The sequence below is a fragment of the Mustela nigripes genome, chromosome 4 (genome assembly GCF_022355385.1).
Source record: "Mustela nigripes isolate SB6536 chromosome 4, MUSNIG.SB6536, whole genome shotgun sequence".
In the NCBI taxonomy this organism is placed as follows: domain Eukaryota; kingdom Metazoa; phylum Chordata; class Mammalia; order Carnivora; family Mustelidae; genus Mustela; species Mustela nigripes.
This window is the reverse complement of record NC_081560.1, coordinates 14,447,192-14,460,670: the sequence shown is the minus strand read 5'-3', so window position 1 is coordinate 14,460,670 and position 13,479 is coordinate 14,447,192. Positions and strand designations below refer to the sequence as shown.

General features: G+C 36.4%; 1 protein-coding gene across 3 annotated transcripts in view; it reads left to right on the top strand.

The window, feature by feature from the left end:
• IFT56 (intraflagellar transport 56) overlaps positions 1 to 13,479 on the top strand; it is a 44,866-nt gene that overhangs the window by 22,994 nt on the left and 8,393 nt on the right. For all 3 annotated transcript variants that reach the window (XM_059396314.1, XM_059396313.1, XM_059396315.1), the window contains 8 exons: positions 4,007 to 4,109; positions 5,332 to 5,387; positions 6,504 to 6,557; positions 7,546 to 7,609; positions 9,488 to 9,576; positions 10,408 to 10,491; positions 11,752 to 11,821; positions 12,621 to 12,727. In XM_059396314.1, coding sequence (XP_059252297.1) covers positions 4,007 to 4,109; positions 5,332 to 5,387; positions 6,504 to 6,557; positions 7,546 to 7,609; positions 9,488 to 9,576; positions 10,408 to 10,491; positions 11,752 to 11,821; positions 12,621 to 12,727 — 627 coding nt within the window. The remainder of the gene's footprint in view (positions 1 to 4,006; positions 4,110 to 5,331; positions 5,388 to 6,503; positions 6,558 to 7,545; positions 7,610 to 9,487; positions 9,577 to 10,407; positions 10,492 to 11,751; positions 11,822 to 12,620; positions 12,728 to 13,479) is intronic.

Sequence of the window (13,479 nt, the reverse complement as noted above, 5' to 3'; positions counted from 1 at the left end):
CAGGCTAAGTTTACTAGAACAGGAAGTGTGCCTGCAGTATAGTGAAAAGGAAAATCTTAGTGGAGAAGTAAAAAGGCGGTCAGGTTGAAAGCTGGACTGTGATGACCATTGATTAAAAAAAAAAAAAAAAGTGTTCGTATTCAAGTTCAATTTAATTGATCATGCAATATTGTGGATACGGAGCCCCTTCTTTCAACTCGGACACCTGGGGACACTGGGAAAATGCCATGATATTGCTGAGTTTCAGATCCCTCATGTGAGAATGGCATCAATAATAGCTACACCTGCTCCTTCTGATTTCTCTGTTCTTTTTTTAGCACCAGTTCTGCTTTAGGCTCTCTCCTCCCCTTCCCCTCTGATTTCTGCTTGGTCACTTAATCCTGTTGATTCTTTCTTGGCAAAGTCTTATATTTATTCCATTCCTTCTCTAATTCAGGCCTCTATCACAGATATAATTTTTTCTGGATAATTTCTATTATGAGCTTCTGCCTCCTTTCACTTCTCATCTAGTTTATCAACTTAAATTTTTGTGGAGAGTGATGTGTTAGAGATAGTAGTCTGGAAATCAAGCTTGGAGAGAGATCAAGACTTGAGAGCAGATTTAGGAGTTTTATAAGAGAAATGATAGCTACAGTCCTGACAACTAAACATGGAAGAAAGCGAGTAAGTTGACTAGTGTACTGGGAATAGGAGTTAAGCAGTGAGAGAATAATAAGCCACAAAGTTTTGAAGTGTGGCATTAAAAGGAAAGAGAAAAATAGGGCACTCTCCAGGGGGAACAGTACACCAAGAGAAAGATTTTTCAAGAAAGCAAAAACACTTGTGTATGTTTAAAGCTGAGAAGTAGGACCAGGACTAATGAAGATAGAATAATTAATAGAGAAATAAGATCCAGATTGAGTTAAAAGTTATGAGATCCATGGACTGGGAGAACAAACATTGTCAAAACGTTTGTATTACTCAAAGCAATTGGGTAGTACAAGCCCAATATCCAATTAATTAATTAATTAATTAACCCAATTAATACCCAATTAAATCCCAAATAGGGATTTAATGCAATGCCTATAAAAATACCAGCAGCATTTTTCACAGAACTAGAGCAAACATTCCTAAATTTGTATGGAACTATAAGAGACCCCAGATAGCTAAAGCAATTTTGAAAAAGAAAAAAGAACAAAACTGGAGATAGCACAATCCCAGATTTCAAGATAGAATACAGAGCTATAGTAATCAAAATACTGTGGTACTGGCATAAGAACAGACAGAACAGAATAGAGAACCCAGAAATAAACACACAATTATATGGTCAATTAGGAAGCAAGAATATGCAATGGGGAAAATTCTCTTCAACAAATTGTGTTGAGCGGACTAGACAACAACATGCAGAAGAATGAAACTGAAACACTTTCTTATAACATACACAAAAATAAATACCAAATGGATTAAGAACCTAAATGTGAGACCTGAACCATAAATATCCTAGAAGAGAGCACAGGTAGTAATCTTTCTGACATCAGCCATGAAACATTTTTCTAGATCTGTCTTCTGAGTCAAGCACAACAAAAGCAAAAATAATATTGGGACTACATCAAAATTAAAAACTTCTGCACAGCCAATGAAACAGTCAACAAAACAAAAAGACAACCTATTAAGTGGGAGAAGATATTTGCAAATGACACATCCCATAAGTGGTTAGGATCCAAGATGTATAAAGAACTTAAACAACTCGGGGTGCCTGGGTGGCTCAGCTGATTAAGCGTCTGGCTCTTGATCTCAGTTCAGGTCTGGATCTCAGAGTCATGAGTTCAATCCCTGCCCTGCACTCTACACTGGGTGTGGAGGAAAAAAAAGGGAAAAAAGAACTTCTACAACTCAACACCAAAACTCCTGAATAATCTAATTTAAAAATGATCAGAAGACATGAACATTCTCCAAAGAAGACAGACATAGAGATAGCCAACAGACTATGTAAAAATGTGCAACGTCACTGATCATCAGGGAAATGCAAATCAAAACCACAATGAGGTATACCTCACACCTGTCAGAATGGCTAAAGTCAAAAACACAAGAAACAACAAGTGTTGGCAAGGATGTGGAAATAAAGGAACCCTTGTGCACGATTGGTGGGAATGTAAACTGGTGCAGCCATTCTGGGAAACAGTAAGGAGGTTCCTCAGAAAATTAAAAATTGAATTACCATGTGATACACTAATTCCACTACTGGGTAATTACCTGAAGAACTTGAAAACACTAATGCAAAAAAATACATTCATCCTTATGTTTTTTGCAGCATTATTTACAATAGCCAAATATGGAAGCAACCCAGTGTCCATCAATAGATGAATGGATACAATAGAGTCCAATGGCTACCGTGGAATACTATTCACCCATAAAAATGAATGAAATCTTGCCATTTGGGACAGCATGGATGGATCTAGAGAGTATAATGCCAAGTGAAATAAGTCAGTTAGACAAAGACAAATACCATATGATTTCACTCATACATGGAATTTAAGAAACAAAATTAAAAAAGACAAACCAAGAAACAGACTTAACTATAGAGAACAAGCTGGTGATTAGCAGAAGGGAGGCGGATGGGGGTAGGGGGAAGTCGGTAATGGGGATGAAGATTACACTTACCATGATGAGCGCTGAGTAATGGAGAGGATTGTTGATTACTATATTGTACATCTGAAATTAATAGAACACTGTATATTAATTTGTACTGGAATTAATTTTTTCTAAGTCTGGAGATCAAGAAGACAAAAAAATTAACCTTAGCAAACGAAGGGAACGTCTCAGACAAAGAAGAATCAAGAAAGCTGACCAAGTGGATATTTTTTAGTTAGAAAGGAGAGATTAGGTAGTTCATATCTGATGGCCTTGATTTCTGTATATTTACTTGTGAAAAAACTTGCTATGTGCTAGACACTGTCCTAGGTTCTGGGTATACAAGAGCACACAAACCTGCTTTACTGAATGGTATTTTGTTTTAGCTTTTCTCTATAGCATTTACTGTCAAATGAAGTAATACTTATGTGTTTGCTGTTTGAGGCTGTCTCCCCACTTGAGTGTAACCTATATAGTGACCGGAGTGATTATTCCTGCTGTAACCCCAGTGCTTACTACAATCCCATGCATACAGTAGGTGCTAATGAGTGTTTACTGTGTTAATTAAATATTACCTACTATGTACCACACATTTAGCCCACTTTAACTCATTCAACCCTCATTAATAATCCTGATAGGTAGGCATCATTAATGCCATTTAGAGATGAGGAAACAGGCTCAGAAAGGTTATATAAATTCCTTCATAGAGTTTGTTCATTTGTCTTTAGAAAAAAAGAGACAAGAGAGCAGGGAGCGCCAGAGGGAGAGGGAGAGAGAGAATCCTTGGACTCCATGCCAGGCGGAGTCCGTCGGGCTTGATCCTACAACCTTGAAATCATGACCTGAGGCAAAATCAAGAGTTAGATACATGGGGAGCCTGCCTTTGGCTCAGGTCCTGATCTAAAGGTGCTGGAATCAGGCTCTCTGCTCAGCAGGGAGTCTGCTTCTGCCTCTTCTTCCTCTGCCTCTAACCCTGCTTGTGCATGCACGGGCACATTCTCTCTCTCAGATAAATAAAGCCATTTTAAAAAAAAGAAGAATTAGATGTTTGACTGAGCCACCCAGGTGCCCCATTCTTGGAGCTTTTGATACAAAATATCTGTCTAGAAAAATGTTTTATTAATTTTGGGGTACTTTAAAGAGTTTTCTGCAGTTCTTATGAAAAGGAAATGTATACAGTAGGCTTATGCCTTTGTTCTGTTTTTTACACTTACTATAATTAAGATAATAGCCTGCTTTCAATGGGGTCAAGGTGGTGTCTATACTGAGAGCTTCAAAAATATATTGAAAATATAACTGAGTACCCAGTTATAAGTGGCAATTCCTTAATTAAACTTTTCCACCAATAAATATATTCATACTTACTGCCACAATAACTGACTTTCTCTATCTTTAGGTTGTTTTCCGAGGAGGTGAAGGGGCTTTGCAGGTTTTGCCTCCCCTGGTTGATGTCATTCCTGAAGCTCGGTTAAACTTAGTGATTTACTACCTTCGTCAAGGTACGAAAAATTTGTCTTGGTCTTGCTTATAATGAGATATTTTAGAGCATTTAACCTCTAACTGAACTACTTGCTTAACTTAAAATCCATAATACTTCCAAAAATATATTTGCAACAGGTTCGTAGGAGAGAACAAATTTATTGGTGCTTATTTGTTATGTCTTTTCTCTTTATCCTCTCTCTCCTCTTCTTTTGCTTCCAACCTTCTCCCTCATTGTTTTTCTTTCTTCCTCTTCTTTTTCTGTCCTTTGTTCTCTACCCATTCTATTTCAGTTTTTCTACTGTTTTTCCTTCCCCTTCCTTGTGGTTCTTTTTCTTTGTATAATGCACATCCACATTTTCTTGAGTTTTTGTTTTTGTTTTTTAATGGTGTTTGCTCTAATTGTCTGCCTTTCTGTTTCTTTGTACTTCTGGCTTCTTATGAGAAATACTCTGATTCAAAGAGACTGGGATATTTACTCCCCCCAAGTAAGGTTAAAATTGTTAGACATGCACCTAAACAGTCTTGGCTCTAACAGTGTTGAGTACAGGATAGGAGCTAACATGCATTGGTGGTGGCACTGTGTTGTGGGCCCTGGACTAAGAGTGTGGGCCTTTTTAGGTGCCCTCATTGAGGAAAATGTAAGTGTATATTAAAATAACATGAACTTGCAAAGAGTTCTATTTGATATGTAAGCACAAAGAAATAGGCATTTGGACCAGAGTTAAATATTTTATATATTTCAGAAATTAATTATTATAAACAATTTTTCAAACTAAGCAAAATACTATGAACACACAAAATAAATCATTCCAGATTCAGCAGTCTTCACAATATTGCCATTCTCTCATCCATCCTGCCTGTCCCTTTTTACTGCTGAAATGTCTTAGAGCAAATCCCAAACTTCATGTCATTTCACTTCTGCATTCTTCATATATATTGTCTTTTTTCAAAATCAATAGTTTTACTTATATAACTACAACACCATTGCTTTATAATACTCAGACCGTATTCTTAGCTTGAACATTTTTTTAGGTACTTCATGACTTACAGTTTTCCTAAGATACTTGGTTATCTTTAGGATAATTATTCCACATTGACCTTGATGGAAAGTTAGAGGACAGATAAAACAAATCATACCTCCCATGAATGTTTGAATGCTGAAGGATCTTTTCAGGACTGTTTCAGAAGGGTTTGCTGTGGAATATAGACTAGTATAGCTATTTATTTCTTGCATTTCAGATGATGTACAAGAAGCTTATAACTTAATTAAGGATCTGGAACCTACTACTCCTCAGGTAATTGAAAATGTGTTACCATGTTGCTAACCAACTTCTGTTGAAAGTACAATTTCAGAAGGATATCAGGAAGGCATGTTAGAGAAGATTCTGACTTGTAGAATCTCAAGAAAGACCATATATATTGATTTAGGAATGTCCTGTGAGACTTTCAATATGAGAATGAACATTCTGCACTTTTTCATGTTTTTAAATTCCCTTATATGTAGTCATTTCCTCTGAAGCGTTGAGGTTTGAAAAAACTGAAATCTAAAATGCTGATGGAACCAACAAGATATCAAAGCTTATCTCACTGGTATAATTGCAGCTTCTCTTTCTCTCCTACTAGATTGTTAGTCTTTGCAGTCAGGGCCTGTGTCTGTATTTCCAACACTGTGTACACTAAGCATGTAACAGACATTGCACTTACTAAATGAAAGACTGAAAATTTTCCAGACCCCATGAAATCTAAACAGATATATTCCTCAAGTGTATTAAAAGTTTCAGCATCTTTAGTACTGCTCTTTTTATGAAACCTCTTACATAAAAACAGTACCTACATAAAAAATTTATAAAGCTGCTAAGGAAGGTGTCTGTTAAAGAATAGAGCCAAGTCTGAAAGCAATAAAGGTGAGACTCCAGGGCTCCAAAAGAGATAATATCTTACAAGTGGAGATCAGAGGATACTTTTTTTCTTTAGGAAAAGGATTATTAGCAAATAAAAGTTATTATATGATTAGAAGTGGAAAATGATATATATGATGTGGTTATAAAGAATGGCAGTGGCTAATAAAGTGATAAAAATTATTACATAAATGTTTTATTGTTAATTTTTTCCATTGAGTTGAAATAAAACTTAACTTCTCGAGGTTTCCATTGAGTTTTTCTGCTTAAGACTTTACAAATTTACCAGTGTGGTGAATTTACAAATATGGCGAATTCTGTTATATGGACACTTTCCTGAAAACCAAATGAAATTCTCCTCATTCTTTCATTCAAGCCAGGGATGGATCAGAGAAAAGTGACTCTGGGTAACTTTTGATAATATATGTAAAGTAGCAAGTTGAAATTTATTTGAAAAAGATTTCATAGCTACATATTCTTTGGGAATTAATTAGTGTTATTCTATGTTGGCAGGAGTATATCCTCAAAGGAGTGGTCAATGCGGCCCTTGGCCAGGAAATGGGTTCGGTGAGTATGAAATCACTGGTAATCTATAGTTGCAGTTATAATGTATGGAAAATATCAAGATGAATGTTCAAGTTTAATCAGCAGTGAGCTTAAAAATAGGCTTATCTGCAGTTCCTTTCCTTTCTTCATATTCCCCAACCCAGGTTCCATTATAAAAAGAATTATGTTATTTAAAGACAAAAAAGAGAGAGAGAGAGAGAAAGCTTTAACCCTAAGAATTGCTGCTTCATCTTTTAAAAGCCCAAATTTTAAGCAGCATTTATATCTAATAATAATTGAAAATCGTTGCATAGCTTCATTCTTATTTTTAGTGAGTTTGGTTAACCTTGCAGATCCCTGAGCTATAATTTTGGCATCTGTAAAATGGAGATAATTGTTTCTTTGGCAAATACTTTATAAATATTTTAAAACGCTGTTTAAAATTAAGTTCTTATCCATCTGACTATGGCACATTAAGTCCTTTTGGGAACAAAGTAGATATAAATAAATATTTTTATGTTTTGCTCACTCTGCAGTGCCTCATATAATGGATAGGCACTAAATAGTTATTGAATAAGTGAATGAGTGTATTGAATTAATAGTCCTTGTTACAACCATGGCTCCTACCACAAGATCTGATGTATGATCAGATCATACATACATACAAAGAACAGTAAGTAAAAAAAAAAAAAAAAAAAACCAATAAGTATCTGTTGAATGTGTGAATGAATGACTAAATGACTGAGTCCTTTAATGAAGTTACTTTTTGGGATAGAGTTTAGGGAATCACATATTTTTTTCTTCTTTTTTTTATCTGACCCAGGGTAGGTTTAAATTTAGTTTCAGGTTATGATTCTCTAGTGCTTATGCTAATAAGAGTTTATTTGGGAGAGGATGTAAGACAAGGATGTATCTTAAATCCTGGCACATATTTTAAAACTATAATGTGTGATACAAATAAAACATTTTCACCTTCTGTCAGCTATCTCAGCTCTGCTTTGTTTTTCAGAGGGACCATATGAAAATTGCCCAGCAGTTCTTCCAGCTGGTGGGAGGGTCAGCGAGTGAGTGTGGTATGTCTGAAATCAATACTCATTCACATGATTCATAATTGGAGTTGGTCATATATTGACTGGTGAAGTCTGAATCTCTGTTCAGGGTTACATGTGTCAGCCTTGAAAGCAAAGTATCAAAGTATCAAGTAGGAAATTCTGTGGGAGAGACAGAGGAGAGAAAATTGGGTTAGCTCTTCTCAACATCTCAGCTCAAGTGGGATGAGAGATTGTATAAATAGAAGAGAATAAATGTAATCTTTACTTCATGTGGGTTTTTAAAATTTGATTCTGTTTTTTATTTGAAATTTTAACTTTTATTGATTTTTCAAGAGCTCTTTATATATTCAACTTTCATCGTGTCATGAATATTTTTTCGTGGATCATTTGCCTTTTAATTTTGCCTATGCTATCTTTTCAGATATAAAATATTTAAATCTTACTGAAGCTTATCTTTTTTTTTTTAAAGATTTTATTCATTTATTTGACAGACTGAGATCACAAGTAGGCAGAGAGGCAGGCAGAGAGAGAGAGGAGGAAGCAGGCTCCCCGTGGAGCAGAGAGCCCGATGTGGGGCTCGATCCCAGGACCCTGGGATCATGACCTGAGCCGAAGGCAGAGGCTTTAACCCACTGAGCCACCCAGGTGCCCCAAAGCTTATCTTTTTAAAATGATATTTTACATTGGTATCTATTTTAGAAAGTGCTTTCATGCCCCCACAGTTATATAATCTTCACTTATATTTTCCATCAGTAGTTTGTTGCTTTATTTTATTATTAAAGTATTGATTTAATCAGTCAAGATTGAGTGTAAGATTTCAGAAAAGGCTATTAAAAGGGCTGATAGCGGGGCGCTATCAGTCATGATCTCAGGGTCCTGGGATCGAGTCCCGCATCGGGCTCTCTGCTCGGCAGGGAGCCTGCTTCCTTCTCTCTCTCTCTGCCTGCCTCTCAGTGTACTTGTAATTTCTCTCTGTCAAATAAATAAATAAAATCTTTTAAAAAAAAAAAAAGTGTTGATAGTTAGCCAGTATGAACTGGTATGACTGTTTGTACCAGTTGTCTAGGGCCAGCATCTACTCTGATGAACAGTATTTGTGGTGAACTAGTTGTGAAACATTTTTATCACCCCTGGATATTCATTTTCTTTCAGATGTTTCACCAAAACCATTTATTGAATAATACTTCCTTCTTCATTTGACTCATTCATACAACAAAAATTTATTGAAGTGTTGGGAATATTGGGAATATAATAAACAAAATAAGTCTTCCATCCTTGTAGACATACAGTCCAGTTGAACAGACAATAAATACAATAAAGAAAGCAGTTATATAGTATATCTGACTGTGATAAGTGCTACGGGGGGAAAATTGAACAGAGCAAGAATGAATAGGAGTGCCAGTGCCAAGGGTGAGGGGCTATACTCATTCTCTACTATCTGAAACAGGAATCTAATAATAGACAGAAAGTTGGACCAGATGGTTCCGTGACAAATGATTTCTCCATTTGAGACTGGAAGTGCTAAGTTGTCTTAGATGAGTGATGATGGAGACGAAGACATGATAGTTGAATGTGCATGTGTCAGAGTGGGTAGGAGACTCAAAGCCTTGGAAGAACATCTGAGGAATACTGTAGTCTGCATGGTGTGTGTTCATTCTGGAGTCTGTGAGTTAGCCCCGAGAGAGATTATTGGTTACTCTCAAGTACAGTAACCTCCATTATATTGAGGTTTTGTCCCCTGAATAGAATCTATAATTTCAGAATCTGGAAAGATGTCTTGTAGTACATTCCTATCTCTAAATTATAAAGTAACCAAAATTTCAGCCAAAGAGAACTTTCAGTTTCATGAATATACCTGAGTAAGTTTAATAATAAGTTTCTTTTCCCATTCCATTTCAGATACAATACCTGGGAGGCAGTGCATGGCTTCCTGTTTCTTTCTGCTGAAGCAATTTGATGATGTCTTGATTTACCTCAACTCATTTAAGGTTAGTATAGAATTTTTTAGATGAGTTTGTCTACAAAATACTATATATAATGTGTCAGAAGTAAGATATTTTTAGAGGGGGGGGCGCCTGGGTGGCTCAGTGGGTTAAGCCGCTGCCTTCAGCTCAGGTCATGATCTCAGGGTCCTGGGATCGAGTCCCGTGTCGGGCTCTCTGCTCAGTGGGGAGCCTGCTTCCCTCTCTCTCTCTCTCTGTCTGCCTCTCCATCTACTGTCAAATAAATAAATAAAATCTTTAAAAAAAAAAAAGATATTTTTAGAGGGATGCCAGGGTGATTCAGGTGGTTAAGAGTCTGCTTTCGGCTCAGGTCATTATTAGTCCTGGGATCAAGTCCCATATTTAGGATCCTTGCTTAGCAGGGAGCTTGCTTCTCCCTCTGCCTGCCACTCCCCCTGCTTTGTGCTCTCTCTCTCTCCCTCTGATAAATAAAAATCTTAAAAAATAAATAAATAAATAGGGGCGGCTGGGTGGCTCAGTGGTTTAAAGCCTCTGCCTTCGGCTCAGGTCGTGGTCTCAGGGTCCTGGGATCGAGCCCCACATCGGGCTCTCTGCTCAGTGGGGAGCCTGCTTCCCTCTCTCTCTCTGCCTGCCTCTCTGCCTACTTGTGATCTCTTTCAAATAAATAAATAAAATCTTTAAAATAAATAAATAAATAAATAAAATCTTAAACTTTTAGAGATGTCCCTTTTACTTCAGTGTCATCGATGGTGTTAGCTAATTCCTTAAAATTATTTTTGAGTTTGTCTAGTATAACTGATATGTTATATTGATATGTTAATATTCAATGTGACCTATTCTTGGGATGTTTTTCAGAGTTACTTCTACAACGATGACATCTTTAACTTTAATTATGCCCAAGCCAAAGCTGCCACAGGCAACACAAGTGAGGGTGAAGAGGTGGGTACATGCTTTTGATGCATTCAAATGTTTCTATTTAAAAACATGATTATCCTTTAACTTTTTGAGGAATTCCCATACTGTTTTCCAGAGTGAAACAAAATAGATGAACATAGAGGAAAGAAGAAAAAAGAGAGGCAAACCATAAAACAGTCTTAACAATAAAGAACAAACTGGGGATTGCTGGATGGGAGCGGTGAGGGATGGGCTAAATGGGTGATGGGAATTACGGAGTGTACTTGTGCTGAGCACTGAGTGTTGTAAAGTGTTGAATCACTAAATTCTACAACTGAAAGTAATATTATACCATATATTAGCTAACTGGAATTTAAATAAAAACTTGAAAAAATATAAAAACATTTTTATCTTTTTCTCACTGAAATAAAATGTTCAGGGGCAAATGATTATGAAAAGTTCCTTTGTCCTTAGGTTACATTAAGAAATACAGTGTGAGGGACATATAGATTTTTTAACCATATTACTATTTTCCTTTTTCTGCTATATTTTATAAAAGCATAACATACATTGAGAAAAGTATCCAAATCAAAGTATACAGTTTGATGAATTTTTAAAGTCAACATACCCAAATAATCCATCCTTAGATCATGAAACAGTATTACCTTAACCCTGTAAAAACCCTGTCATCTTACTGTTTGAGTCCGTCCCTTTCTCCCAAGGCTAATCACTATGACTTCTAACTCCATGAATTGATTTTCCTGAATCATTCAAAGCAATTCCATTGAATTATTCAATTAGATTTTGTTATTATTTAGCAAGTTTTTCCTTTTATTATTCAAATTCTAATTTTTACCTTACATTATGTCTTCTTTGTGAGTTATTTTAAAATGTGTGTCATAATTTTCAAATGTGTCCCAGACTATTTCATTTTGATTTATAAGTTAATCATATTGTGGTCATCCAGTGTGCTCTGTATTACACCAGTCCTTCAAAATTTGTTGAGACTTGCTTTACTGCCCAGTAACATGATTATGTGTCCTTGAACAAAGTAGGTGTTATGTGGTTGTTAATTATTCTGTTCATATCTTCTTTATCCTTACCAAATTTCTTCAGCCAGCTTCTGAGATCAGTAACTGAGAGTGGTGTGTCAACATCACCACAGTTTTGTCCTTTTCTTAGCAGCGTGAGGAGAATTTGACCATCTGGAAGGCAACACTAAGTATTAACCTAAGGCAAGCCGATAAGGTATTTTTACGACAAAAATATCTTCATATTTATTTCTTTTCTTTCTTCTTCTTGCAGGTTTTCCTTTTAATCCAAAGTGAGAAGATGAAAAATGATTACATTTACCTCAGTTGGTTGGCTCGGTGCTGTGAGTCTTCTTTTAAATGTTACAGAGGAATCCTCTTTTTCTTCTCTGTTGCATAATCTTCTGGATGGAAATTACAGTGAAGAGTTCTAATTTTGTTTTGTAGAATGAGTAAACCCTGAAATTGAGCATTGTTCATGCTGCTCTGTGAGGATGGTCCTGTTCATGTATTATGTACATTTACCTTGTGATTAGTTCTACCATACGATGTTGAGCTAGCATGAACAGTCCTGAAAGATGCCAAGTTTTTCTATCAGCCCTGTTAAAGTTTCCAGAATGTCAGTTTACAGGGTTCTTTGTTAAGTGATACTGTTGCTAATTTTACCTTTTCGTTATGAAGCAGGCCTGAGAAGTGATAAAATGTCAAAAACATAATATTTTGTATGTTTCCCTGTCCCTTCATTATCTTTTCTTGCTTCTTTTTTTCCCCTTGCATTTCAAATGTTCACAGAATGTTTAAAATCAGGAGCAAGCAGCAATTGGTGTTCTAAGTGAGGCTGAAACTATATAAGTAGGATTGAATGAATGATACATGACTTTTAAGCAGATGAGCAAAGGGACCAACTGGAAATCAACCCAGTCTAGAAAGATATAATTATGTAAATCCTAACTTAAGTATTGTACATATGGTAGAGTTCTGGTGGAGAATCAGCTTAATGCTAACATTGCAAACTTTCTACGTGAGTGATGTTTACCATTTCTCTGTCTGTTTGGAAACTAAAACCAAAGCCAAAGAATAGCAAGATGCAGAATTAGATTTCCTATACATTTAAGAGGCAAAAATCTTTCCGTCCTTTTGTAGATATCATGAACAAGAAACCAAGACTAGCCTGGGAACTTTATCTTAAGATGGAAACCTCTGGCGAGTCGTTTAGCCTCTTACAGCTCATTGCTAATGACTGCTACAAGGTGAGTCTGAGTGAGAGCTAAAGGGAAAACTGAAGATCAATGTCACATACTACACTAATTAATTATTAGGGAGAAGTGTCCTAGAGATTAAATGGCCATTGGTAAGAGGATTCACATAGAACTACCAGAAATGTCATCCCTGGGCTCTAGCTGGCTCAGTTGGAAGAACATGGGACTCTTGATCTCAGGGTTGTGAGTTCAAGCCCCACGTTGGGTGTAGAGATTACTTAAAAATAAAATCTTTGGGGGTGGTTGAGTGGTTCAGTGGTTCAGTGGGTTAAAGCCTCTGTCTTCGGCTCAGGTCATGATCCTGGGGTCCTGGGATCGAGCCCCGCATCAGGGTCTCTGCTCAGCAGGGATCCTGCTTCCCCCCCCCACCCAGCCCCACCACCTGCCTGCCTCTCTGCCTACTTGTGATCTCTGTCTGTCAAATAAATAAATACAATCTTTAAAATAAAGTATTAAAAAATAATAAAATAAAATCTTTAGGGGCACCTGGGTGGTTCAGTTGGTTTGGTAGCTGACTCATGATCTCAGCTCAGGTCATGAGCTCAGGCCCGTTTTGGGCTCCATGTTGGGAGCTTAAATAAATAAATAAAATTTTTTAAAAAATGGAATGTCATCCCTTTTATGAACAAAATGAGCTCAGAGATAGCATTTCAGGGTTTTACATGTATATCAAGTATGTATACATAAAAATGAAATATGAAACAATATATATGAAACAATGATTTAGAGAGGTGGTTTTAGAT